The sequence below is a fragment of the Mauremys reevesii genome, linkage group 10 (assembly GCF_016161935.1).
Source record: "Mauremys reevesii isolate NIE-2019 linkage group 10, ASM1616193v1, whole genome shotgun sequence".
Lineage (NCBI taxonomy): Eukaryota > Metazoa > Chordata > Testudines > Geoemydidae > Mauremys > Mauremys reevesii.
Window position 1 is genome coordinate 34878876 of NC_052632.1, and position 26893 is coordinate 34905768.

The 26893-nt window shown below is 42.0% G+C and overlaps 1 protein-coding gene across 1 annotated transcript in view; it reads left to right on the plus strand.

Annotated features, from left to right (window-relative positions):
- Positions 1 to 26893, plus strand: part of UBE2Q2 (ubiquitin conjugating enzyme E2 Q2) — an 81820-nt gene that overhangs the window by 14508 nt on the left and 40419 nt on the right. The window contains exon 2 of the mRNA XM_039491829.1: positions 11879 to 11983. Coding sequence (XP_039347763.1) covers positions 11879 to 11983 — 105 coding nt within the window. The remainder of the gene's footprint in view (positions 1 to 11878; positions 11984 to 26893) is intronic.

Below are 26893 nucleotides of genomic sequence, written 5' to 3' on the forward strand. Positions count from 1 at the left end.
TTAATGCGTGTATATATAGTTACTCTGTGGTCACTGTCCTGTGAATACAGCCCTGGCACGCGCCACTGATAGGGTGACCAGACAGCAAGTGTGACAAATCCAGATGGGGGTGGGGGCGGGGGGGGTAATAAGAGCCTATATCAGAAAGACCCAAAAATCAGGACTGTCCCTATAAAATCAGGACATCTGGTCACCCTAGCCACTGAGTTCACCAGCTGCTGCAGAACTGTAATCCATAATCTAAGCTTTCATTTTACTTACAAAATATTTCTAATCTATACGCTTGCAAAAAAACCACTGAAATGTGTACAGTGAGATAATGGTCTGCCTGAATCTATAAAAGGCTGAAATGATAGCTGAGAGGTGTGAACTGCTCCAGTCTTCTTAACAGGGTTTTAATTGTGAAACTTAAAAATGATTTGGCTAAATATTTGCTGACTATTTTCTGCTTATTTCAAGCAGAAACATCTAACTAATGTTAACAAAACTTTCTACAAGAGTAAAGCTTTTCTGTGTGGAAGTCAGATCTGACTCACATAGGCTGGCCCAAGACTGGAATAAACTCCCCCAGGACCCTGAGTACCATCACAGACCTCACCACGTCCCACTTTTAGTGCAAGGTACATTTCTTTGACCCTTGACTTCTCAAACATATAGCTGAGTGTGGATTTTTTTTTTTTAAATGAACAAAACACTCTACTACACACACTTCTCCCCCTAGGGAGAGAGTAAGAACAAATACGTGACAGATATTAGTCCCATTGCTTAATGCACTACTGAAAGGTGCTTGGGTACTATCGTGATGAGCACAGTATTAGAACCTATATAGAACAGGATTATGGGATTCTTCTCTAACATGCCTCCTACACCTCCCCAGATGACTAAAGCCCCCACTGTCACCTGCATAACTTCAGAAACCTCCAGTTACCTTCATGACTCTCTTCCAGTATAGTTATACCTTGTCAATACAAAATCTGTATAGGAACAGCATCATATTGAATTTTTTATAAAAATTAATGAACTGAATATGAACATATGAAACAATTACTATAATCTATATTTTTTTTATCTTAAATGAAGCTTTAACAGAACTTCTAGTCTTCTGCACTCCTGCCACACAATCCAGGGAATCTCCCACAAAACACTCTATGGCGAGCAATATATATGTGGGCTTTTGACTGTAGGGAGGGTGAAAGAAAATAACATTTTTATTGTCATAAGCATTCTGCCTATATTATGTGAATACTTTTAAAATATCTATATATATATCTATATATCTATCTGCTTAACTGAAATTGTATGAATACAGTTGGATTTGTATATTGTACATTAATGGAAAGGTAGGTGGTAGGTATTTATATGGCTTGTGTAAGGGAACCCTGATGGAAAAGCAGTTAAAAATCTCTGCCTTTTTCAGGGCGGATACAAATCAATTTTTTAAATTTTGTTTTTTTTACACATGCCTCTCTTCTAAAAAATAAATCTGGTTAAAATTTGAAATGAAAACCTATGTTAAGGCCTAAAGCTATTGTAATCTATTAAAAACAGTTTAATGAAACATAATACACTACATTAATGAGCACACACGCGCACGCACACACCTCAAATTGTAATGAGTAAAAGATGCTGCTTTTTTAATACAGAATCGAGGTGGAAAATCTCCAACTTTTGAGGTTAACTCAAGGTTTATAAATGTCATTTTCCATCTGTCAACTCACTGATTCTACAGTTAAAACTTTGTTTAATCAGTTTTTAATTTTTGATTTTTTCCTAATGTATCAGCACATTTAAAGTAGTTTTAATTAATAAAAACAGTTTTAAAATGTTTTTGTGCATCCTCAATTGAATTCCAATTTCCATCTAAATGTAACTTACACAAACTAGATGCCAATTTTCAAACAAGAAACATTAATATTCTAAGTTATGTTAAGATATATAATCTAATGATCAGAGGGGTAGCCGTGTTAGTCTGGATCTGTAAAAGCAACAAAGAATCCTGTGGCACCTTATAGACTAACAGACGTTCTGCAGCATGAGCTTTCGTGGGTGAATACCCACTTCTTCAGATGCAAGTGGTGGAAATTTCCAGGGGCAGGTTTATATATGCAAGCAAGAAGCAAGCTAGAGATAACGAGGTTAGTTCAATCAGGGAGGATGAGGCCCTGTTCTAGCAGTTGAGGTGTGAAAACCAAGGGAGGAGAAACTGGTTCTGTAATTGGCAAGCCATTCACAGTCTTTGTTTAATCCTGAGCTGATGGTGTCAAATTTGCAGATGAACTGGAGCTCAGCAGTTTCTCTTTGAAGTCTGGTCCTGAAGTTTTTTTGCTGCAGGATGGCCACCTTAAGATCTGCTATTGTGTGGCCAGGGAGGTTGAAGTGTTCTCCTACAGGTTTTGTATATTGCCATTCCTAATATCTGATTTGTGTCCATTTATCCTTTTCCTTAGAGACTGTCCAGTTTGGCCGATGTACATAGCAGAGGGGCATTGCTGGCATATGATGGCATATATTACATTGGTGGACGTGCAGGTGAATGAACCGGTGATGGTGTGGCAGACAACCTGCCAACCTGAAGCATATTCTCACCAGTAACTGCACACCGCACCATAGTAACTCTAGCTCAGGAACCAACCCATGCAGAGCTAGAGTTACTATGGTGCGGTGTGCAGTTACTGGTGAGAATATGCTTCAGGTTGGCAGGTTGTCTGCCACACCATCACCGGTTCATTCACCTGCACGTCCACCAATGTAATATATGCCATCATATGCCAGCAATGCCCCTCTGCTATGTACATCGGCCAAACTGGACAGTCTCTAAGGAAAAGGATAAATGGACACAAATCAGATATTAGGAATGGCAATATACAAAAACCTGTAGGAGAACACTTCAACCTCCCTGGCCACACAATAGCAGATCTTAAGGTGGCCATCCTGCAGCAAAAAAACTTCAGGACCAGACTTCAAAGAGAAACTGCTGAGCTCCAGTTCATCTGCAAATTTGACACCATCAGCTCAGGATTAAACAAAGACTGTGAATGGCTTGCCAATTACAGAACCAGTTTCTCCTCCCTTGGTTTTCACACCTCAACTGCTAGAACAGGGCCTCATCCTCCCTGATTGAACTAACCTCGTTATCTCTAGCTTGCTTCTTGCTTGCATATATAAACCTGCCCCTGGAAATTTCCACCACTTGCATCTGAAGAAGTGGGTATTCACCCACGAAAGCTCATGCTGCAGAACGTCTGTTAGTCTATAAGGTGCCACAGGATTCTTTGTTGCTTTTACATAATCTAATGAGTTTATATTGCATCCTCCTGGTTTAGTGCAAAATCTAGTTTGAGTATATTTAGTTTCAAATAAACAGTGGTTAAACCAACCACAAAGAATGAACCTTTCTTTAAGAAAGTAACTAAAAAGTACAAATGCAAAACCAAGATTCAACTTGATGACTTAAACTAAGGTTTTTTGCTTGCTGACTTAAATTTAGAAATCACCAGTTTTAATCATCCACCATGGCTTTGGTAATAGTACAATAGTTCTAGTGAGGGATAAACCCTGTGCATTTTAAGGGTACATCTGCACAAAAGCTGGAAGGTGTACTTCTTGCTCAGGTGGATGTATGTATACCTACTCCGCTGAAACCGATGCACTAAAATTAGCAATGTAACTGTAGCTACAAGGCAGTGGCTAGGCCAGCCTTCTGCCTATGTAGCCATGGCTTCACAGTGTGAATTTTATCACACTAGTGAAAGCAGTAAAGAGTCCTGTGGCACCTTATAGACTAACAGACGTATTGGAGCAAGAGCTTTCGTGGGTGAATACCCACTTGCTTTTACAGATCCAGACTAACACGGCTACCCCTCTGATACATCACACTAGTGGTATCTCAGTGTAACCTCTCATCCTTCCTTGTGCGGTGGCTTTATGAAAAAGCATTATACCAACTAACAGACATGTAGTTCTAAAATTGTGCTTCAGTGGCAAGCTCCTAGGAGCTCTTCCCTCTCATGTCCTGGGCTTTTATTAATGGGCCAGATTTAACAGCTATCTTGATATTGTTTAGCTATTGGATGCTTTATATAGCATGGGAGCTAGACAAAGGTTTGGGGTTTCTCACAACAAATCTGGCCTCTTGTTAGTACAAAGGCTCTCCCAAATGTAAGGATACTATGACTTGTAACTATCTACGTTGGCTGTGAACATTGAGCCTTTGTCTTCAGGCCTCAGTACACTTTAGGTGTGACGTAATTGCTCAGTATGTCAAGTGTTGTTGTTACTGAGCAATTTTTACAGTACACAGATTAGCTTGTAAAAAGCTACACAAATTTAAGCATGCAGGCTTTACTTGTAACAAATTCATGCTCTCATTTTTAATAATAATAATAATTGGAGATATACCAATCTCCTAGAACTGGAAGGGACCTTGAAAGGTCATCAAGTCCAGCCCCCTGCCTTCACTAGCAGGACCAAGTACTGATTTTTGCCCCAGATCCCTAAGTGGCCTCCTCAAGGATTGAGCTCACAACCCTGGGTTTAGCAGGCCAATGCTCAAACCACTGAGCTATCCCTCCCCCCAAGAAATTGCTCCCTTCCAGAACTGCTATAATAAGACAACCAACCATTTAATGTGAACAGTAACTCTGCATCTAAACAGTATACAACCTCATCTCGGGTGAATTGTATGGCAAAAGGCCCAAGGTAAAGTACCCTTCAGCCACCTGAGAAATAACAGTAATTTATAACAGTTAGGTATCAATACAGTGGTATTTCTCAAATTGAAGGGTTGCTTTCCTAAAATGTCATAATTGGGCAATTTTTTTTTAAAGAGATGCACAGGTGAAGCTGTTGTCCCTATACCACTTGGATATTTTTTCTTTTCTTCATCTTCACACCCCAATGCTACCCCTCACCCCCTTACAAAAAACAAAACACCAACCCTCTCAGATCAGCTGCTTGTAGGTAGGTTTAGTCATCTAGTAAATTTTACAAGTCCCGGTTCTGCTGAGTAGTTCAGATGACCTCCCAAACCATGAGTACAGTTGAATTTTTTTTGCCATATCCTAAGTACCATGGCTTTTTGTTTCATTACAAATCTCAAGTGGGCGTCTTTATATTTACAGATTGAATGTTTGAAATGCTTGTTTATATTCCATATTCCAAAATGGGTGGTGACTCATCTCTAATATAACACAAATGATGTCACAGAATAGTTAATATTATCTGCTCAGCTATAGAATCTTTTGATGCTATTTATCTTTTTTAAAAAAGCTGTTACACTCACACAAAATTGTGACTATATCCGTCAAGAGTCAACTTTAAATACCTTGATTATGTGCCAGACTGGAATATACAATAAGTGTGTGCATGCACAATTAGTTTAAAAACTAAAATGTTAACTCACTAAGTTTTTCTCATGCACTGACTGCATAGGACTAGTATTGAACTTGAACATCCTTTTTCCTTTTGCATGTTCAACTCCCATTAATACTATGCTTAGTATATGGTCACTGTAATCTGCTTTTTCCACTCTTTTAAAAAAAAAAAAGCGAGTAACACAGAGCTTGAGAATATAGAAGAGAAAATAAAAGTACCTAATGACAAGTGTATCGTGCCATACAAAAACAGGACTGGATTTCTTAACATGCTTCCTCACATAGAGTGAGATTTACTTTACTTGCAGAAAATCCAGTTAGTTGAGTTAAATGTTGGAGTGGGAAGGGAGGATGAGAAGGTGAAAATCATCCAATGCAGGATACCTGCATATCCTATCAGCCACTCAACCCAACTTACATATTAGGACCACCAGATCCACAAATCTAGTGTTCTCCTCGGAGGCTGCCCTGCTGTCATTTCTCCTCCCCAACACACTGGTTATTGTAAATGGTGCAGAAGGTATTGCATGGGTCCTCCAGACTGGGGTTATTTTGCTCACAAAGCTGAAGAAGTCTACTCTGGATATCTTAGTACTGCTGGGGGCATGCGGTGGGGTGAGAGAAGAGCCTTTAGAATTCTAGGGAAAGAATATAAATAAACTACTGTCCCACAGATTCCAAATCCATAGTTTGGAAGAATGAATTGTGAGTAAGATGTTGTCTCCTCCCATCCCCCTTTGCACCCAAAGGCAGGTTGACACAACTCTGGGCAAGTAACTAATCACTCTGATATATGGAAGATAATTAAATAGGGAGATTCATATTTAAGATTTGGATTAAATTACTTAACCAAATGCCCAGCTTCCATGGAAGTTGACAGTGTCTTTGTCATGAGCTCATTTGCCTGGCTGGAATAAACATGTATATCATCCAGGTCTCTCAAATAGCATTTAATGTTTCTAAAATCTTTCCTTCTCTTTACCAAGGCAAGAATACAATTAGAAAGGTTCAGTAAATCCAAAAATTTTTGGAATTTACATGTCTTCTCTGCAGTTTATAATGAATGACTTATTGCGATCACCCATGGATGTAAAGAAAATACAGGACTTTAAAAATTTCCATTTGTTCAAGAACTCCTATCTGTATGTACACTTTCAATTGTAAACCAGGAGACCAGTGGCTAAATTCAGTTACAGTGGGTGCATAGGGGGCCTGGTGGAAGAAAATTCTAAATTCTGCAGACTTGTAGCAGCTATTTTAACAATTTCTAAAACTTGGTAATATAGGCTATATTTTCAAGCTACGCTTCTCAGTCCCCTCCGTATCAGATAGGGAATGCCCTATGGTGAAGACACTCTCTGTGGCACTTGGAGGCAGACCAGATCTTTGCTCTGAGCCAGTGCTTAGGACTGCCCCTCAGAAAGAACATCCCAGAATAGTCTGCCTCCAAGCAGAATACATTTTTCTTTTCCATATAATCAGATTGAGTTACATGTCAGAATCAGTGCAGACCTCTAGCCCTCTTTTGTTCCACCTTCAGTGGGTTGTCTTCCCCCTCATTACAATGACAGATGGATTTCTAATGTGCTCATCTACAGAATCTAAATGATTAGTTTTTTCATGGCGTTGTATCAGAATTTTCTGGAATAGAATCACTGTCTAGCTTAGTATATGAAGTCTGTGAAGAAGACAGTGACATCAGGTCTCTTCTTGGCAGGATTTTTGGCATATTTACTTCTCCCATAGGGATTGTTGAAATATTGTTGACCCCTCTGTTGGTTGCTCAGATCTTCCTCTCTATATCAACTTTTCTGTTAGGGTTGCCAACTTCCTAATTGCACAAAACCGAACACCCTTGCCTCGCCTCTTCTCCAAGGCCCCGTCCCCCACTCCATCCCCCCTCCATCTGTCACTTGCTCTCCCCCACCCTCGCGCACTCATTTTCACCGGGCTGAGGCAGGGGGTTGGGAGTGTGGGAGGGGATGAGGGCTCTGGGCTGGGGGTGCAGGCTCCAGGGTGGGGTCAAAATGAGGGGTTCAGGGTACAGGAAGGGGCTCTGGGCTAGGGCAGGGGGTTGGGGTGCAGGAGAGGGTGTGGGTTCCAGGTGGCACTTGCCTCGGGTGGCTCCCCAGAAGTGGCAACATATCCCTCAGCTCCTAGGCAGAGGGATGGACAAGGGGGCTGTGTGCTGCTCCCGCCCTGAGCACCAGCTCCACAGCTCCCATTGTCCAGGAACTGCAGCCTATGGGAGCTGTTAGGGTGACATCTGTGAGTGGAGGCAGCGTGCAGAGCCACCTTGTCCGTCCCTCTGCCTAGGAGCTGAGGGACATGTCATCACTTCTGGGAAGCTTTGCAGAGTCAGGTAGGGAGACTTCCAGCCCTGCGCCAACTGAACTTTTAGTGGCCTCGTCAGCAGTTCTGACCAGAGCTGCCAGGGTGCCTTTTTGACAGGGTGTTCCAGTCAAAAACTGGACACCTGTCAATCCTATTTTCTGTAATTACTTAATATAGTAATTAGTGGAAGCTACATCTCAAGTCACTTAAAGCTAGAGTAGGCAGACCCCTGGAAAATATTCTGCCGCAGGAAAAGCTTAAGGCTTCATCCTGCAGCCATGGTCATGTAAATGCAGATTCCAGGATCAGTCCCTTGCATTGTGTCTCTACCTCACAAAATGCTTAACTCATTCATGAAGCACTTTGAAATCTTAAAATGGAAGGGTGTTATAGAAGGGCCCAATACTATTGCAGGAGGATGGGACTATTACTAAAGAGATCTCCATTACTACAAAGTAGAATATTTTAAATGCAGTATAACTTCTGATTTTATCAGTTTGTATAGTGTGGTATTGCTTATCTTCCGATAAAATTGCTTGTCTTATGATAAAAATTGTAACCCTTTGCTAAAAGGGTGTCTAAAATATCCTTAAGATAGGAAGACATCTGACATATGATCAAAAACTACCACATTCAGTGGCTTTAATCTTGGAAAGAATTGCATCTTTCTCCCTCCCACTTTCAAATTGAAATTGGCTAGGTTGCCATTGGCTGAGAATGTCAGATGTAAGATGTTGGGGGGAGGAAGAGTGCTATGTGGTGCTCAATAATAAACTTGCTCCTTAATTGGAGGTTAACAGGCTCCACAAAGAACCTGTTTGTGGATGAAAAATTGAATTAAGATGACCACTAAACATACAAATATCTTGAGAAAAGGAAGAAAGTGAATAACCAAACCTGACTGTTTTGGACAATTTATTTAATAAACACAAATCTACTTTTGGAGATTTGTTGGCCTGATTTCACCTTCGCTCATTCCCAGAAAGCCCCCCAAACTCTGGGTGCCTTGGACAGAGAATTATTTCTGTATCTTGGAAAACACTTTCAACTATTTCTGGGAGCTAAAACTTGATAGACGTCTCAGGGACCCTGCTTTATTTACAGCATGCTTGAAAACAAAGTGAAAAATGACTTTTTTTTTTTTTTTAAACACTGCTTCTCACTATGTAACATACAGTCTTCCTGTAGGATACTCTTAAGCAATTCCTACATTTAGGGAAAAGTAGCTTCTCTGGAGTCTTATAAAACTGAGTTTTACAAAACTGTCAGTTACTAGTAGAATTTTGTTGCTGTGAATTTGTCTATAAAGCAGTCTTATCTACTGACACTTTATAAACTCTGAGGTTGGAGTCTTTTTGTTGTATGATGTTGGGGATGAATTCTGCACTCAACTATCTTTATTGCCAAAACCTGCTGCACCTTGTCTAGTCCGATGACCTCTTGAAAAAATCGGCTTTTCTTCAATTAGAAGGGTTATCTGTGAAGCAAGTCTAGTGTTAATAAGAGCCAATTCTACTATGCTAGTATTTCTCTATTTAAAAGTCTGGCAGTCCATACTCTGCACTTCTGTTTTAAAAACATAGTGATTTTGGAAATGATCAAAATGCCTAACCCTAAGTAGGAAGATCTAGAAAAGTCTTTTTATCCATGATATTCACTTCCAAAGCTTGTTCAAAACTTTGGGGTTTTAATGACTGAATGGTAGCATTAGATTCTAAACTTCAGAGGCAGGAATCCTGTCTTCTGTAAAAATTCCCGGCACACTCTGGGGTACTGTAAAACAAAGAATAAATATCACAAGAAGGAAACCGTGTAAGGACATAGTCATAGCGCACATTTGAATGCTACCATTAATTTCATTAGTCACTAAAACAACCAGTAATCTTGCAGTAGCAATGGGAATCTTAACTGCAGTTAGTAAGCTGTGAAATAAACTTTTACTTAAGCATAGTGATTGTGCGGATACTGGTGCACTCACAGCCTGGAAATGATATTTTGTGGTGTTTCCATGGCGCTTCAGTGAATAAAAAAACCTTAATCTGTTTTGTTGTACAAAACTGGGTGGGGGAGGGGAAGGAGATGTGTGGTGTTGATAGGTTGCAGATGACAATGTCTGGATGTCTAAACTAGTGAAGTTCAGTGACTGGCTGAGGAGGTGGAGCATGGAACTTGGCCATCAACAGAGGTCTCCTGGGCACAATTTAGTTGTGCTTAGCCATGTGCTCATGATCAAGGAAATGGGGATGGGTGGGCAAAAGTTTACTACTGACTTGCATAATTTGTCTCTCTTTCTGGGAGAAGCCACTGATTTCCCCATATCTCAAAGACTTCTGAAGAATGGCAGAGGATTGAAGTTAGGCCTCAATATTTCATTACTTACAAATGCAAATACACTTCAAAAATATTCTAAATTTTAAAATTAAACTACAGTTGTGTAAGTGATGATAGTGTCTCAAAACTTATTTTGTTATTTGATTTATTTTGTTTACTATGAGGTTAAATTGTGGCTTTGTTTATTTTCTGAAATATGTGGGAGATACAGAAGTATACTGAAGGTGCATGTGCCTATGCATAGTGTATGTCCACAGGGTTAGAGGCAGGTAGAATGCCTTGAAGCACTGGGGTATGTGCTGTATAGTGTATAGCATTTATACACCTTCTCTTGGAGTTTCTCGCACCTGCCTTCTCTCCTCATTCCAACACCACATCTACTGTAAGATGCTGTCTTGCTTTGGGCTTGGCAGACCCTGGCAGTACCAGCCTATGGCTTTGTCTACCTTGGACTTTCATCAGTAAAACTTTTGTGGGGGGAAAAAAACACACACCCCTGAATGACAAAAGTTTTACTGATGAAAAGTGGCAGTATGAACAGCACTTTGTCGGCCCGAGAGTTGTCCCACCAACAAAGCTACCACTGCTCATTGGGGGTGGAAGTTTTTTGTCTGCGGGAGAGCTCTCTCTCTCCTGCCAACAAACAGTGGCTATACTGCGCGCCTTTTAGTGACACAGCTGTAGCGGCACAGCTGTGTCACTGAAAGTGTAGTGTACTAGACATAGCCTTAATTGTGCCTCTGTTTTGTGGGGAGTGCACAAAGCTGAAGAGACTCCTCTTTTACAAACTTATCTATGCTGGGACAGATGATCTGTTGATCCTAACTACCAGGGTTATTCAGTAACTCACAGCAGGCTGCTTCTGAAGATTCTGAGAATTTCCTAAAAAGCTGCAAAAACAATTTGTAGGAATATTGAATGTTAAGTAAGTGGAGGATGGAGTGGTAAACTTGTCTTATAAGTAGCGTAGCAGTTTTAACTTTGAGTTAGCTTTGGTAGCCTCTAAATAGCATAAAAGACTTGCTTTATGATTGTGCAGAATTCTTTTTATTCTAACTAGCTATCAAACAAAACAAATTTAAAACCCTTTTTGGGTCATAGTGGTGTCTTGAAATGAGCCTTGAAGGAGGTTTTTGAGACCCTGCTCTCCAGGAGGCAGTCCTTTAAACTCTGTCTCTGGAGGGCTTTTCATAAGCCCACAGTAGCAGAAGCATAGATAAAATTGGTGCCTCTGAAAGTCCTGGTCTTGGAGGACATAATGGGGACTTGTTACATGAATTATTTACTCATGTACACTAGAGCACACTTCCAAAGCAGTTAGGAGAAACTTGTTCCAGGTTTAAATGTTGTTTCCTCTTCTGCGGTACTGTCAGTATTGTGAATAGGTACCAAATGCTTTCATGTTTTTATTTCACTTACTTGAGTGAGTCTAAAACTTTGACAAACAGGAAATTGGGATGTAGGTATATTTGACTCTTGTCCCAAAATATAGGTCTAGCTTATAATATGTAATGACTCTGACTGTACTAGGTTCATTGACTTTCTGTAGTGTCCACTGCCCTCCAGATTTAAACTTCAGAAGCGAAGGAAAATTACTTTTAAACCTCAGTCTTATCTCTGTCCATTGTTGGACTGATAGAAAAACAGGCTGAAGTTTAAAACTGCAGGAAAAGGCTTTAGTAACAAGTTGAGGTAGAGGTGTTGGGGAAAAGGTGTGGGTTTTTTTTCTCTTTAAAGTAAATCTGAGGTAAAAGCTATAATCTAACAGTTTTAAATGAGTCTGACACTAATATTACTTAACTATTGGTATGGCTGTGTGTTAACTATCATTTCTATTACAGGAGTCTTATCCCTCTTCATCACCAATATGGTTTGTGGAATCAGATGACCCAAACCTGACTTCAGTGTTGGAGCGATTAGAAGATATTAAGAAGAGCAATACTCTGGTGAGGAACTAGTGTTTTTTTTTTTTTTTTTTAACTTTAACTGCAGTTCAGATTAAATAAAAAGTGGTTTCAAATGGGAAGGCTCCACTCCCACCACAACACTTTTGGCTGTTTTGCATATACTTTCACATCAGAATACAGGCAGCTCTTTTTAAAGTACTTGAATAGTAATTCCAAAAGGCTTGAGTTTTTTGCATGACTTGAAACTGTCTGAGAGAACATTTGTTAAATTGTCAGTGATGTAACTTATGCACTCAAAAAATAGTTAAATAGATTTGCACATAAGAACTTAAAACCTATTAAAATTTCTTAATGGAAAGCATTTGAATATTAGTCATTGGTATTTCCATTATGCAGAAATTATAATTATTTCATTACTTTTCGGGGTAGTTTAATGTGTGGTTTTAGAGTAAATGTGCTCCAGAATTCAGCTGGAACTATGGTTTCAACAGCTGTAAAATTTCTCAAACTTAAACCTGAACATTTTTCAGACTCTTTGCTTTCAGTAGGAAAGATTTTAACAGATAACTAATTTGTCCTAGACAGGTGGTAATGAAATTGGCCACTGACGTGATGGACTTGGAGGACTGTAATGTACAGATTGTTTAAATTGAAAACTGCTGGAGTAAAAGTTCTGTACCAGTAAAGGCTGTTTGGTGGCATTATTTCTGGCATGAGAACCCTTTGGTGCAATTATTAGAATTGTATGGAATCAAAACATTACTTTCTTATACTGTGCAAGGAAGGAATGGCTTACTTTAATATAATTTGGAAGAACTATTAATTTTTGATACATATATGCTTAGTGTTTTTTGTAATGCTATGAACTCTCTCTACAATACAGTGAAGAAAAACCTGATGATATGCCAATCAAAATATATTTGTAAAAATCAGAAAACATTATTTTTCAAGGTACACCACTACCCCAATATAACGCGGTCACGGGGAGCCAAAAACCCCTACCGCGTTATTAGTGAAATGCTGTTATATCGGGATAGCGGTGGGAGGGCTGCAGCGGTGATTTAAAGAGCTCTGGGCTCCGGATGCTGCAGAGAGCATTGCAGCCAGCCCAGCCCAGCCCCGCTGCCTCAGCCCGGGGTGGCAGCAGGACCCTTTAAAGCACCGCCGGAGCCCTGCTGCTACTGCACTATATGTGAACCTGTGTTATATCGGGTCACGTTATAGCGGGGTAGCGGTGTATTTAGTAAGTTTTCTATAGGCTAAAATATAACTAACTGCCTAACAAAATGAAATTTTCTTGTATTTTAAGGAAGGTGACTTTTGATTGCTACAGCGGCTTTTGATTGCTACAATGTTTTTGTTTTTAAAAAGGGGGGGTGATCCTAATTTTTTTTGCAGGATATTAGTTGCCGTGTGGATTAATATTGGTTATATATGATTCATCATATATTCATTTGTTTGGGGGTGGGGGGGAATAGGGAAATATTCATGTAATCTGGCTGAAATGTTCAGCATGTAGACTTGGTTCTTGACATGTGACTTTTTTAATTATCTGGATGTAAAAATGCACAGTATAAATTACATTTAGGAGACCGTGCAGAACTAGCAAGGAAATTAACAATTGAAAATGAAATTTATCATATGTCTTCCAATTAGACATAAAGGGTATGTCAACACAAGCATTTTGGAACCTGCAGGAAGAAGGCTCCCAGCTCAGGCCAACAGACTTGGGTTAGTGAAGCTTGCATTAATGTACTAAAAATAGTCTAAGGGCTTGGCTACACTTGAGAGTTACAGTGCTGGTGGTGGCTTTACAGCTCTGTAACTTACTCCCCGTCCACACTGGCAAGGCACATACAGCGCTGTAGCCAGGGAGATACAGCGCTGGCTGTACTCCTCCTCGGCCTGGGGAATAGCTCTTGCAGCGCTGGGCTGCCAGTGTAAACAGTGATTAATCTTACTACGCTGTAACTGACCTCCGGAACCTTCCCATAATGCTTTTTAAGTAAAGATAACACTCTGTTTTGTTTTTGTTTTGTTGTGAACTTGGGGCTCCTGGAGCTGCTTATCTAAAAAACAAACACAGCTCCTGTTTGCTCGAGCAGAGGCAGGCAGGGGGATCCCCTAGTGTTTGCTTGAGGAGAGAAGCAGCCCGGAGGGGGGGTCCGTTTTGGAGCAGCTGCTTATCTGGTCTGAAGGCTATTTGCATTTAGTGAATGAGAGAGGGGTGGGGGAAGGGGTCAAAACTTTTTAAAATGATTGAAGGTTGGTGCTGTGCATCTTGAAGTCCTTAGAACTTGCAAAGCAGGGAGCTGACACAATGTCAGCTCCAAAAATCCACTCTCTCTCTGTCTCCCCCACGCTCCCTGTCACACTCCACCCCACCCCCCTCTTTTGAAAAGCACGTTGCAGCCACTTGAACACTGGGATAGCTGCCCATAATGCACCACTCCCAACACCGCTGCAAATGTGGCCACACTGCAGCGCTGGTAGCTATAGAGTTGTACAAAGACAGCTTTAACTCCCAGCGCTGTACAGCTGCAAGTGTAGCCAAACCCTAAGGAGGGGGATGGGCTTCAGAGCCTAAGGTCCCGCCCAAAGTGCTGTCTATATGGCTGTATTTAGAGCGCTAGCATGAGTCCTGCTAACCAGGCTGATGCAGGCAGCAAGGTTCACTCCTGGAGGCTCCAAAATGCTATGTGCCCATGCCTGAAGGGGCACCCCCTTAACGACTTAATGCACCCTGTTTGACCTACTTATGGGAGGAAACATGGTAAACTTCACCTTCAGTTGTGGATTTCCTTGTTGTTTTTGGTATAAGTGGAACATTCTTCTAACTGTAGTTCTTGGTTTAGTTTTGAATAATTTAGCTTTTTAATACAACCTTTAGCAGGAGGGGTTTTAATGATGGTTATGTGTTCAGGTTCTGGCAGTGATCATCAGTAGACCATATGGCCAAACAAATGGTATCCTGGGATACAATTGAAGAACTTTCCAAAACTTGCTTGGCTTGTTTAGTCTCTTTGTGAATTCATCATTGTTCAATAGTAACAAATTATTCAGTAAGCATGGAATACTTTTGCTTTTATGTTGAGATTCGGGCTGTCAAGCGATTAAAAAATTAATTATGCTGTTAAGCAATAATACTATTTTTATATAAATATTTTTGGATGTTTTCCACACTTTCAAATATATTGATTTCAATTATAGCACAGAATACAAAGTGTACAGTGCTCACTTTTTTTTTTAATTATAAATATTTGCACTGTAGAAATAAAAAGTTGTATTTTTCAATTCACTTAATACAAGTACTGTAGTGCAATATCTTTATCATGGAGGTTGAATTTACAAATGTAGAATTATGTACAAAAAATAACTGCACTCAAAGCCAAAACAATGTAAAACTTTAGAGCCTACAAGTCCACTCAGTCCTCCTACTTGTTTAGCCAATCACTCAGACAAACAAGTTTGTTTACATTTACAGGAAATAATGCTGCCCGCTTATTATTTACAATGTCACCTGAAAGTGAGAACAGGTGTTTGCATGGCACTGTTGTAGCTGGTATTGCAAGATATTTACATGCCAGATGCACTAAAGTTTCATATGTCCCTTCATGCTCCAACCACCATTCCAGAGGACACGTGTCCACGCTGATGATGGGTTCTGCTCAATAATGATCCAAAGCAGTGCAGACTGACGCATGTTCATTTTCATCATCTGAGTTAGATGCCATCAGCAGAAAGTTGATTTTTCTTTCTTGGTGGTTCGGATCTGTAGTTTCCGCATTGGAGTGTTACTCTTTTAAGAATTCTGAAAGCATGGTCCACACCTCGTCCCTCTCAGATTTTGGAAGGCACTTCAGATTCTTAAATTTTGGGTTTAGTGCTGTAGCTATCTTTAGAAATTTCACATTGGTACCTTCTTTGCATTTTTGTCAAATCTGAAGTGTACGTGTTCTTAAAATGAACAAATTGCTGGGTCATCAGTCTAAGACTGCTATAAAAGGAAATATATATGGCAGAATGCGGGTAAAACACAGAGCATGAGACATACAATTCTCCCCCAAGGAGTTCAGTCACAAATTTAATTAGTGTATTTTTTTTTTAACAAGTGTCATCAACATGGAAGCATATCCTCTGGAAGGGTGGCTAAAGCATGAAGGGGCATACAAATGTTTAGCATATCTGGCATGTAAATACCTTGCAATGCCAGCTACAAAAGTGTCATGTGAATGTCTGTTCTCACTTTGGGCAGCATTATCTCCCATAAATGTATACAAACCTGTTTGTCTGAGCAATTGCCTGAACAAGAAGTAGGACTGAGTGGACTTGTAGCCTCCGAAGTTTTACATTGTTTTGGCTTTGAGTGCAGTTATGTAACCAAAAAAAATCTACAGTTGTAAGTTGTGCTTTCACAATAAAGATATGCACTCTGGTACTTGTATGAGGTAATTAAAAAATACAGTTTCTTTTGTCTATCATTTTTTACAGTGCATATATTTGTAATAAATAAAAAGTGAGCACTGTACACTTCTTGTATTCTGTGTTGTAACTGAAATTGAAAATGTAGAAAAACATCCAAAATATTTAAATATATTGATGAATTTAAATTGGTATTCTATTGTTTCGCAGTGTGATTAATTTTTTAATTACAATTAATTTGAGTTAATCACGAGTTAACTACATTTAATCAACAGCCCTAGTTTAGAGAACTACATGAGAACTTGTGACAAGGCAGTAAACTTGTCACAAACTTGTCCATGGTTTGTCTTGTTGAATTGCACTGCATATATGCACAGTGTCTGTTTGTGTGTGCAAATAGAAAGCTCATGGCTGGAGGAGTGAACACAGATTTTTGGTTATGCACTTCATCAGGAATGCTACCTTCATAGGGAAAGAGTTACTTATTTTGTTAGTCACACCTGGCAGTGACCTGTTCATCTCACCATTGTAGTTTTATAGGATATACTGCCTGTCTAGGGCCTCAGAGGGACAGGCGAGTGGTTTAGTCAGACAGCCAGGGATTCCAAGCAGGGCCCAGAAGTAACTGGGGCCCGTTAGCGTCTGTGGAAACCATCCTGGACCACACAAAAGAAAGGAGCTAGCTACCACAGGCAGGGAGTGGCTTAAGAGTAAAGTAGCCATGCTGAAGAAAATCTGCAGGGACTCTAGACATGGTAGGGAGGTGGCCCTAGTGTCAGGTGTGTCTTTTGCTGCTATCCCTGTGTAAATTTTCCCCCAACTCTGGTCAAGTTGTAAGCCTCAGAAAAAATGCAGTTTGTACATGCACAGGAGAGGCTTGTTAGAGTTAAGTCTCTAAATGTTCAGTCAGCACCAGGCATGCTCCAACCTGGGGTGAGCAGGAGTCTTCCTGGCAGCCAGAGGGTACTTATCTGGGCAGAGGCACTGAGAGCAGGGAGACAATTGCTCCTGTGTTTTCAGTGCTCCTCCTGCTGGTGCCCAATCAGAAAGGAGGAGGAAACAGCATGACTCAAATGCAGGGAGTGTGGGGGTGGAGGCGTTCATAGGAGGGGAAGGTGCATGAGTGGGTTAGCTGGGGTATATGGCAAGGGGCAGAAGGATGTCTGAACACACTCTCCTCTGGGGCTCCTGGGTGCAGTTCTAGGTCCTTAGTCTCTTCTTTCCTCTGTCAGTCCGTAGCTGTAAAACCCACTGACAGTCTCTCATCCCTTTCTAGTGCCTTATCTACATAAAGGAAAACAGACTACTAGAGCTACTAGTTAGAGTGGTAGTATGCTGTGCATCTGAGGATCTGGACCCTGCTGATGACCCAAATTAGGCATCAATATGGTTCCACATGATACCAGTTGTTTGTTTGTTTTTTTCAGTTTGTTTCTTTAAAAAGTGGGAAACTACTATTTATCCAACTATACTACTTCAAAAATTTGTGATTAAAGACCATCATAATTCATATGCACAAGGGAGCCGAATGAGGGTTGCATGAACAACTTTATTTCTGGCATTTCTGAAATTTTGAGTGCTTGACTTTGCAACCTTGATTTTTTTTTAAAATATTTTTGATACATTAACTTATCCACATTACAGACATCTGTATTGTAACTATGAGCATATTAAAACGTCCTGATTTATGAATTAAAACACTTTTTAAATGAATTTTCTTATTTCAGTGAGGAACATATAATCTCCCTCATACAAATTATTCAAACAGTAGCAACTGTGTTTCTGCTGGGATCACTAAGGGTATGTCTACACTACAGTTAGATGCGGCTGGCCTGTGCCGGCTGACTTGGACTTGGGGGCTCAGGATAAGGGGCTATTTAATTGCAGTGTAGTCATTTGGGGCCAGGATGCAGCCCAGGGTCCAGCCAGAGCGTGAATGTCCACACTGCAATGAAACAGCCCCTTAGCCCGAACCCGAGTCATCTGGCATGGGCTAGTTGCAGGTTTTTAACTGTAATGTAGATGTATACTAAGGGATCATGTAGAATGGAAGCTTCATTTTTTGTTCTGCTAAAACTTTAAACATCTATGGAACATGCTTGGACACAATATTTCAGTCATAGTAAGAGTTGATGTTTCTCTAAATAGTGTGACACATATGAAGCAAGATATTTTCTACTTTTTTTTTCTCCCTCTTCCCCTTCATGCTGTCCCTCCCCATCATATTCTCTAGCTATTTCCTAGAGTGGAAGGTTAGCACTTATTGCTGCATTGCTATGTATTCTTTTATCCAGTGTGTTTCCTAGGTGGTCAAAGGCACTATGCTTCCCAGTGGAGCCAGGGAATACATTAATTTTACAATTAAGGATCTCTAAAATTCCTTGTGCCTTTGTGCTGTAATGGAATATCTCTAAAGAACATATAAAAGGGCCTCTTGTGTGGGCCAGAGTTAAATAAAACTTATTGTCATATTCATAAAATGTGAACACAGGAATTTGAAATAAATGTCTCTAAACACCTCTTAGAACTATAACACCATCACAGCAACTGCAAAAACAAGTTTGCAGAACCCCAGAGGGGTATAAATAATTTCATAGCTCTACTTGGAGTCACTCAGTTACCATGATATAACTCAGGTGTGTGCAAGACTATTTCAGTTCTCCTGTGGTGTTTGTGTTTTTAGGAAAACATCCTAATGTCCTTCTGCCTCCTGCAGAATCTTTTTTGATGTAAGATTCTGCTAGCAAGAAAATCTACTTTTTGTTCTTTTAAGTTTAATATCAGGATTAACAGTCAGGTATTGAGATATGAGAGGTGTCTCAGTCAGCCTACAACTGAAGTTTCCATTAAAATGGTGCACAAGTTGGGGTAGGTAGGTCTCATCAGCTATGGTCATAGCCCTCCAAGAACTTCTAAGTCATCCTGTTATGGCACCTCTCTCCTGAAGATTCTCTGGCTTCTCAAATCTAGACTGTACTCAGATACCTGACAGGGAAGAGGAATCTAATGCCTTAGAGATTGCATCTTTCTTGGATAGCCTGGATCTATAATATCTAGCCCAGATTTTCTGAGAATTTGGGAGCCGTACATTTAAAAAAACAAACAAAACCCCCCAAAACAAACAACTCAGTGACACTAAACATAGATTGACTTGGACAAAGCAGATGATAGACTGGAAGGTCCGTTCTCTCTCTCACCTGAAAAATGGCTTGACATGGCAGCCAGAATAGCGCAGGATGAAAGCTGACAATGATTGTTTCAGAGTAGCAATTTGGGGCAGAGGGAGTGAGGGGAAGGTATCTGACTGTGGCCAGAGTTTCTCTTTAGTGTGTGTTAGCAGGGAAGTCTCTCAGAATACAGCTTCCTCTTTGGTTTTGAGCTGTTACCCTAAGAGGAAACACAGAGTTATGTCTACACTACGAAATTAGTTCAATTTAATAGAAGTCGATTTTTTTTTTTAGAAATCGATTTGATACTGTCGTTTGTGTTTCCCCACTAAGCGCATTAAGTCGGCGGTGTGCATCCACAGTACCGAGGCTAGCATCGACTTTTGGAGCATTGCACTGTGGTAGCTATCCCACAGTTCCTGTAGTCTCCACCCCCCATTGGAATTCTGGGTTGCGCTCTCAATGCCTGATGAGGTAAAAACATTGGCGTAGGTGGTTCCGGGTACAGGTCGTCAGCCCCCTCCCCTCCCCCCCGCCCCCGTGAAAGCAATGGGAAAATCGTTTCTTGCCTTTTTTGCTGGGTTACCCGTGCAGACTACATACCATGGCAAGCATGCAGTCCACTCAGCTCACTGTCCCGTACGTCTCCTGGGTGCTGCTGACAGACTCAGTACTGCAGTGCTACTCAGCAGCAGCTCCTTGCCTCTGCAAGTTGGCAAAGACTGTTACCAGTCATAGTGTACCGTCTGCTGCTGTCATGGGTGCTCCCGGCCAGCCTCGGTGAGGTTGATCGGGGGCGCCTGGACAAAAATGGGAATGACTCCCCAGGTTCATTCTCTTCTTTAAGTTTTATCTAATGGAGATTCAGTCCTGCCTAGAATATCAGGCAAGCCTACTAAAGAACCACAGATGCAAACGGCCGCTCCGGGTCAGAGCCCCAGATATCCCGCAGAAATGATGAGCTGCATGCCATTCTAGGGGGTGTCCCTGCAACAACCCCACACATTGCTTCCCTCCTCCACCACCCCTCCGGGCTACCGTGGCAGTTAGCCCCCCATTTGTGTGATGAAGTAATAAAGCGTGCATGAATTTGAAACAATGACTTTATTGCCTCTGCAAGCAGAGATCAAAGGGGGGAGGGGAGGGCGGTTGGCTTACAGGGAAGTAGTGAACCACCATTTTGCACTTGCTCAGCCTGTAATTGGACTGCTCCTTACTACTGTCCAGGCTTCATGAGCCATGAGAGCAAGGGGTAGGCTGGGGTAGGTGCGACCGTGCAGTGCTGATGACTGGGAGAGCAGCCTGAGGCAGAAGCCTCCAGCTGGCATGATATTCCAGGCAGGACTGAATCTCCATTACACAAAACTTAGAGAGAGAATGACCTGAAGTCATTCCCATTTTTGTCCAGGTGCCCCCAACCAACCTCACCGAGGCCAGCCAGGAGCACCCACGGGATGACGATGATAGCTACCAGTCATACTGTACCGTCTGCCATCTGCAAGGCAAGGGGATGCCGCTCTGTAGCGCTGCAATATGTCTGCCAGCAGCATCCAGTAGACATAATGGTGACAGTGGGGGAAAAAGGCAAGAAATGATTTTTTTTCCAGTTGCTTTCACGGGGGGGCGCTGACGACATGTACCCACCCACAACAATGTTTTTGACCATCAGGCATTGGGAGCTCAACCCAGAATTCAAATGGTTGGCGGAGACTGCGGGAACTGTGGGATAGCTACAGTCGTCAGTCGCCCCTCCCTCGCAGCCACCTATGAATGTCCCCTTAATTAAAATCCCGTATTTCAACCAGGTTACCATGAACGATATCACTCTCCTGAGGAGATAAAGAACGGATGTTGCTTGAATGCCAGCAAACACCGGGACCATATGCTGCCAGGCTTTGTCATGCAATGATACCAGATTACTTGCTACCAGCATGGCGTGGTAAAGTGTCCTACCATGGAGGACAGAATAAGGCTGCTCTCCCCAGAAACCTTCTGCAAAGGCTTTTAGAGTACCTCCAGGAGAGCTTCATGGAGTTGTCCCTGGAGGATTTCCGCTCCATCCGCAGACACATTAACAAGAGTTTTCCAGTAGCTGTACTGGCCACAACTGCATCCCAAGTCCTCAGGGCAAATTAATCACTTTAAAAACGCTTGCTTTTAAACTATGTTTTATATTTACAAAGGTACACTCACCAGAGGTACCTTCTACGGCTTCATGGTCCGGGATACCGCCTTGGGAGGGTATTTCAGTCAGGGTGAGAAAAAGATCCTGGCTGTCGGGGAGAACGGCATGCTGTTTGCTCTCCTCAACCTCCCCATTGTCGTCGTCATCCTTCTCATCTTCCCCATCCGCAGAATCCTCAGGCATGGCGACTGAGAGTATCCCATCATCACATTGGAGTCCACAGACAGGGGTGGGGTAGTGGAGGCACCGCCCCCTCCCCCAAATTCCCTGCAGCTCAGCATAGAAGTGGCATGTCTGTGGCTCTGTCCTGGAGTGTCCATTTGATGCTTTGGCTTTCTGGTACGCTTGTCTCAGCTCCTTAAGTTTCATGGGGCACTGCGAGTCCCTGTTGTGGCCTCTGTCCATCATGGACTTGGAGATTTTTTTTTCAAATGTTTTGGCATTCTGTCTTTTGGAAAGGAGTTCTGACAGCACAGATTCATTTCCCTATACAGCGATCAGATCCAGTACCTCACGTACGGTTCATACTGGAGCTCTTTTTCGATTCTGGGACTGCATGGTCACCTGTGCTGATCAGCTCTCCACGCTGGGCAAACAGGAAATGAAATTCAAAAGTTTGTGGGGCTTTTCCTGTCTACCTGGCCAGTGCATCCGAGTTCAGATCGCTGTCCAGAGCGGTCACAATGGTGCACTGTGGGATAGCTCCCGGAGGCCAATACCGTGTAATTGCGTCCACAAGAAAACTAATTCGAACCAGCAATGTCTATTTCAGCGCTACTTCCCTCGTCGGGGAGGAGTACAGAAATAGATTTTAAGAGCCCTTTATGTCAACAAAAATGGCTTTGTTGTGTGGACAGATGCAGGGTTAATTTGATTTAACATTGCTAAATTCGACCTAAACTCGTAGTGTAGACCAGGCCCTAGACTTGTCAGAGCATTAGTACAACCATTTGTGCTGCTTGCTGGTTAATGCCAATTAAAACAATTGTCTGATTCTAATGCCTTTCAGAAGTAGCTGCATTCCTTCTGGAATAGTGGTTGATTTTTCTGTCTTCTTTTCAAGCCCTTGAAACAGAACACGGGAGTTAATCACAAGAGATGTCTATCCTTCAGTCATGATGGCCAGCTGCCTCATTTGTGAGAAAGATTAAGGACTCTTAAGTGAAGAGCTGATCTGCAGTAGAAGGCAGAATGCAAAGTTGTAGTAATCTTTCTGATGCCTGTGCTGCTAGTAGAAAAATGAACATGGTAAGGTACAAACAGGTTTCCTGTGGCCTAGAGAAATCAAACTTTATGAACTATTCATTTCCAACCCCTACCAAGTGCATGTAGCAGGGAAAATGTTAATGGCCTATTTGTTGGCAAGAAAAGGCTGCCAGCCTGTTGGAATCGGTGTCACTGCTAACCTGTAAATGGCTCTTTGAGTGCATCTCTTTCCCCGCCCCCCTCCAAACACACACTGGTGTCAGGCTTCTACCTTTGCTTGAGTGGAATTCTACAAGTCGTCCACACTGACCATGATTGGGTTACAGCCCCTTGGGTACCAACAGTGACTGATTCAGCAGGTCCACCAGGGTTTATCCTTTGGGAGCCTGTGATAGTATATATTTGCTGTGAGATCGAAACAGCTTCTTCAAAACAAAGCCTGGCTTATTTTAGCCAGAATGGATTTTAAAACAGATCTACAAGTGTAGTCTCTTGCCTAAACTTAGCCTCTATGCCCATCTCAGGGCTTGGCTACACTTACGGTTTGCAGCGCTGGTCATCCAGCTGTGTAGGAGCAGCGCTGGTGTGTGGCCACACTCACAGCTACCAGCGCTGGTGTGTGGCCACATTTGCAGCATTTCCAGCGCTGTTGGGAGTGATGCATTATGGGCAGCTATCCCAGCATTCAAGTGGCCACAACGTGCTTTTCAAAAGAGGGGGGTGGAGTGGGGTCTAGTGTGACAGGGAGAGGGGGGAAAGAGAGAGGGGATTTTTGGAGCCAACACTGTGTGTTTAGCTTCCTGACTTGAAAAATCAGAACATTTTTCTGACCCCTTAGTCTTAACTCTTAATTGCAAACAGCCTGCACGACTCCCCGCTGTTTCCCTGCCTGCCTCTCATTTGCAGCGAGTTGCAGCGCTGGTTGTGCCCTGCAGGTGTGGACGGGGTGTAATTGCAGCGCTGGAAAGCCTCTACCAGCGCTGCAACTTGCAAGTGTAGCCAAGCCCTCAGGCAGGTTTGTCTTATTCCACATCTCTGATTTGGGAGAAGCAGCTTACACTGCTTGCAGCCTTCTCCCTGTCTCTGACTGTCTGTCGATCTTTTCACTGATACATCCTGGCCAGTCTCTTTCAGCTCACCCAAAAAGAACGCCTCCTTTTTCTAGGGTCTGTGTGGTTTTGTAAATCTTCTTTGATCCCAGGTTTAGTCTTGGGAAGAGTAAAACATCCTAGCATGCATGGAGCCAGCGAGGTAAATTCTCCTGCCACTTGATGGCCCAACCATCATTACCTTGCCTCCTTTAAAGCTGTGTATGTAAGTCTCACTTATTTCTGCCATGGCTTTATCTCACGTGCTGCGTTCTGTAACCCCCATCCCCCCTTCTGTAGCTTCCTCTGATTTAGCACTGTGCATTCAGGCAGGTCACAGTACAACACTGGCCAGAGAAATTGAGTCACACACAAGTAATACAGACACTTTTCATCACAGCATCTTTATACATTGTTCTGATTGCTGGGGAATTTGTGGCTTGCTAACCTTCTGGTTTTAAGGAAGGTGGTGGTGATCCTTATCGGGGGAGCTAGTGTCTGAGACAGATTGGTGCACTCCTGGAAATAGTCAGACTGGATGGGAAAGAATTGCCGTGTGGTTGACATGTCAACTGGGGTTCAGTTCCCAGCTTTGCTGCAGCCTTTCTGTGTGACCAAGTAAAACTATTTGCTCTAGATGTCTGTTTCTCTTTCCGTAAATGAGGTTACTTGCATACCTCACAGGGCGGTTGAGATAGAATTTGAACTGCTCCAGAGGGAATGTGTTATTGAATTGCTAAAGCAGCAAAGAATCCTGTGGCACCTTATAGACTAACAGATGTTTTGCAGCATGAGCTGTGGGAATATACCACTTTTTTTCGATGCAAGCAGAAATTTCCAGGGGGGGCAGTGTGTGTATATAGCAAGCAGGCTAGAGAGAATAAGAGTCAATCAATCAGGGAGGGAGGATGGGTTCCAGCAGCAGCAGCTGAAAAAAAGGAGGGAGGAGGAGAAAATTCTGTAATTGGCAAGCCATTCACAGTCTTTGTTTACTCCTAAACTGATGGGTGTTAAATTTGCATGATTGGCAGCTCAGCTCTGTCTCTCTCTCTGGTCTGGTTTTTTTTTTTTTTTTTGGAGGATGGGGCTGCCTTAAAATTGTGGTGTGGGGTGTGAGGGTTCTCCTTTTGGTTTTTGTATATTGCCATTCCTAATGTCTGATTTGTGTCCATTTATCCTTTTCCTTAGAGAATTGCTAAGTATTTTTTACTATCCAGAAAGAAGGGGATAAGGTAGGAGATAACTGGGTCTATGAGCAGCACATGATGAGACGCCTATTGTACACTATTTCCATAGCTCTTGTGATGGGTTCGGTCACAGAGACCACCTTGGGACTGTCACCTGATGTGCCGAAACTACCTCTGAGCCCATTTTCTCTGTCAGCTTGGGACTCCAGAACCCTGCCCTGCTGAGCCAGACATGCTAGTCTGCTGGAACACAGACCCAGGTCTGGTCCATGCCCCCAAAACTGCAGTCTTTAACCAAAAACTGCTCAGCAAGTCACTTATCTCCAGCACCCAGACACCCAGCTCCCAGTGGGATCCAAACACCAAATAAATAGGTTTTACTCTGTATAAAGCTTATACAGGGTAAACTCATAAATTGTCTACCCTCTATAACACTGATAGAGAGATATGCACAGCTGTTTGCTCCCCAAATATTAATCACTTACTCTGGGTTTACTAATAAACAAAAGTGATTTTTATTAAGTATAAAAAGTAGGATTTAAGTGATTTTATGTAATAACAGACAGAACAAAGTTATCAAGCAACATAAAACAAAACACACAAGCCTAATACATTAAGAAACTGAATACAGGTAAATCTCACCCTCAGATGTTCCAATAAGCTTCTTTCACAGACTAGACGCCTTCCTAGTCTGGGCCCAATCCTTTCCCCGGTATAGTTCTTGTTAGTTCCAGCTAAGGTGGTAACTAGGGGATTTCTCATGACTGGCAGCCCCCATAGTTCTGTTCCACCCGTTTTTATATCTTTGGCACAAGGCAGGAATCTTGTCTCTCTGGGTTCCCACCCCTCCTTCTAAGGAAGGCTTGCAAGTAAATAGAGCCATTTATAACCAATTGCCCTAGTCAGTGGGAGCCATCAAGATTCTAAACTACCATTAATGGCCCACACTTTGCATAATTACAATAGGACTTCAGAGTAATACTTCGTATTTTTAGCTTCAGATACAAGAATGATACATTCATACAAATAGGATGAACACACTCAGTAGATTAAGCTTAGTAATGATACCTTACAAGAGACCTTTTGCATAAAGCATATTCCAGTTATATTATATTCACACTCATAAGCATATTTCCATAAACATATGGGGTGCAATGTCACACCTGTCTAGTAGGGATTAAATTTGCAAGTTGTTTCAAGGCGCCCCACTTCAATTGCTGGAAGCAAAGAGGAACTCCTCTTCATCCTCTTGGATGCAGGACAGTGGGAACCTTCTCCATTCCAACCCCTGACTGGGAGATTCTCTCATCCTTGTATCCCATTGGGAGGGGGAGAGGCAGAAAGTGTCTTTTTATTCTCTCATACTCCCCTTTATTTCCCTTTAAAAAGGGGTGGAAGGGGGGGAGCAAGAACAGAAGTAATGAGACTTTTGTCCTCTTTTCTGCAATCACACCCCACCCTATGTTGCTGCTCATAGGCTTGTTCCCCGCCCCCATTAGTAATAGTTGAGCTAAATCTTAGTCCTTAGTCTACACTACTGAGTTAGGTCAACGTAAGATGCCTTGCATGGATCTTACTGTTGAAGTGTCTTCGCTTAAATTTGGCTCCCGCTGATGTAAGTGCTTTCCTATGCTGATTTAATAACACCACTTCCCCCCAGGAGTGTAGAGTCACAGTCAATGTAATTAGGTTGA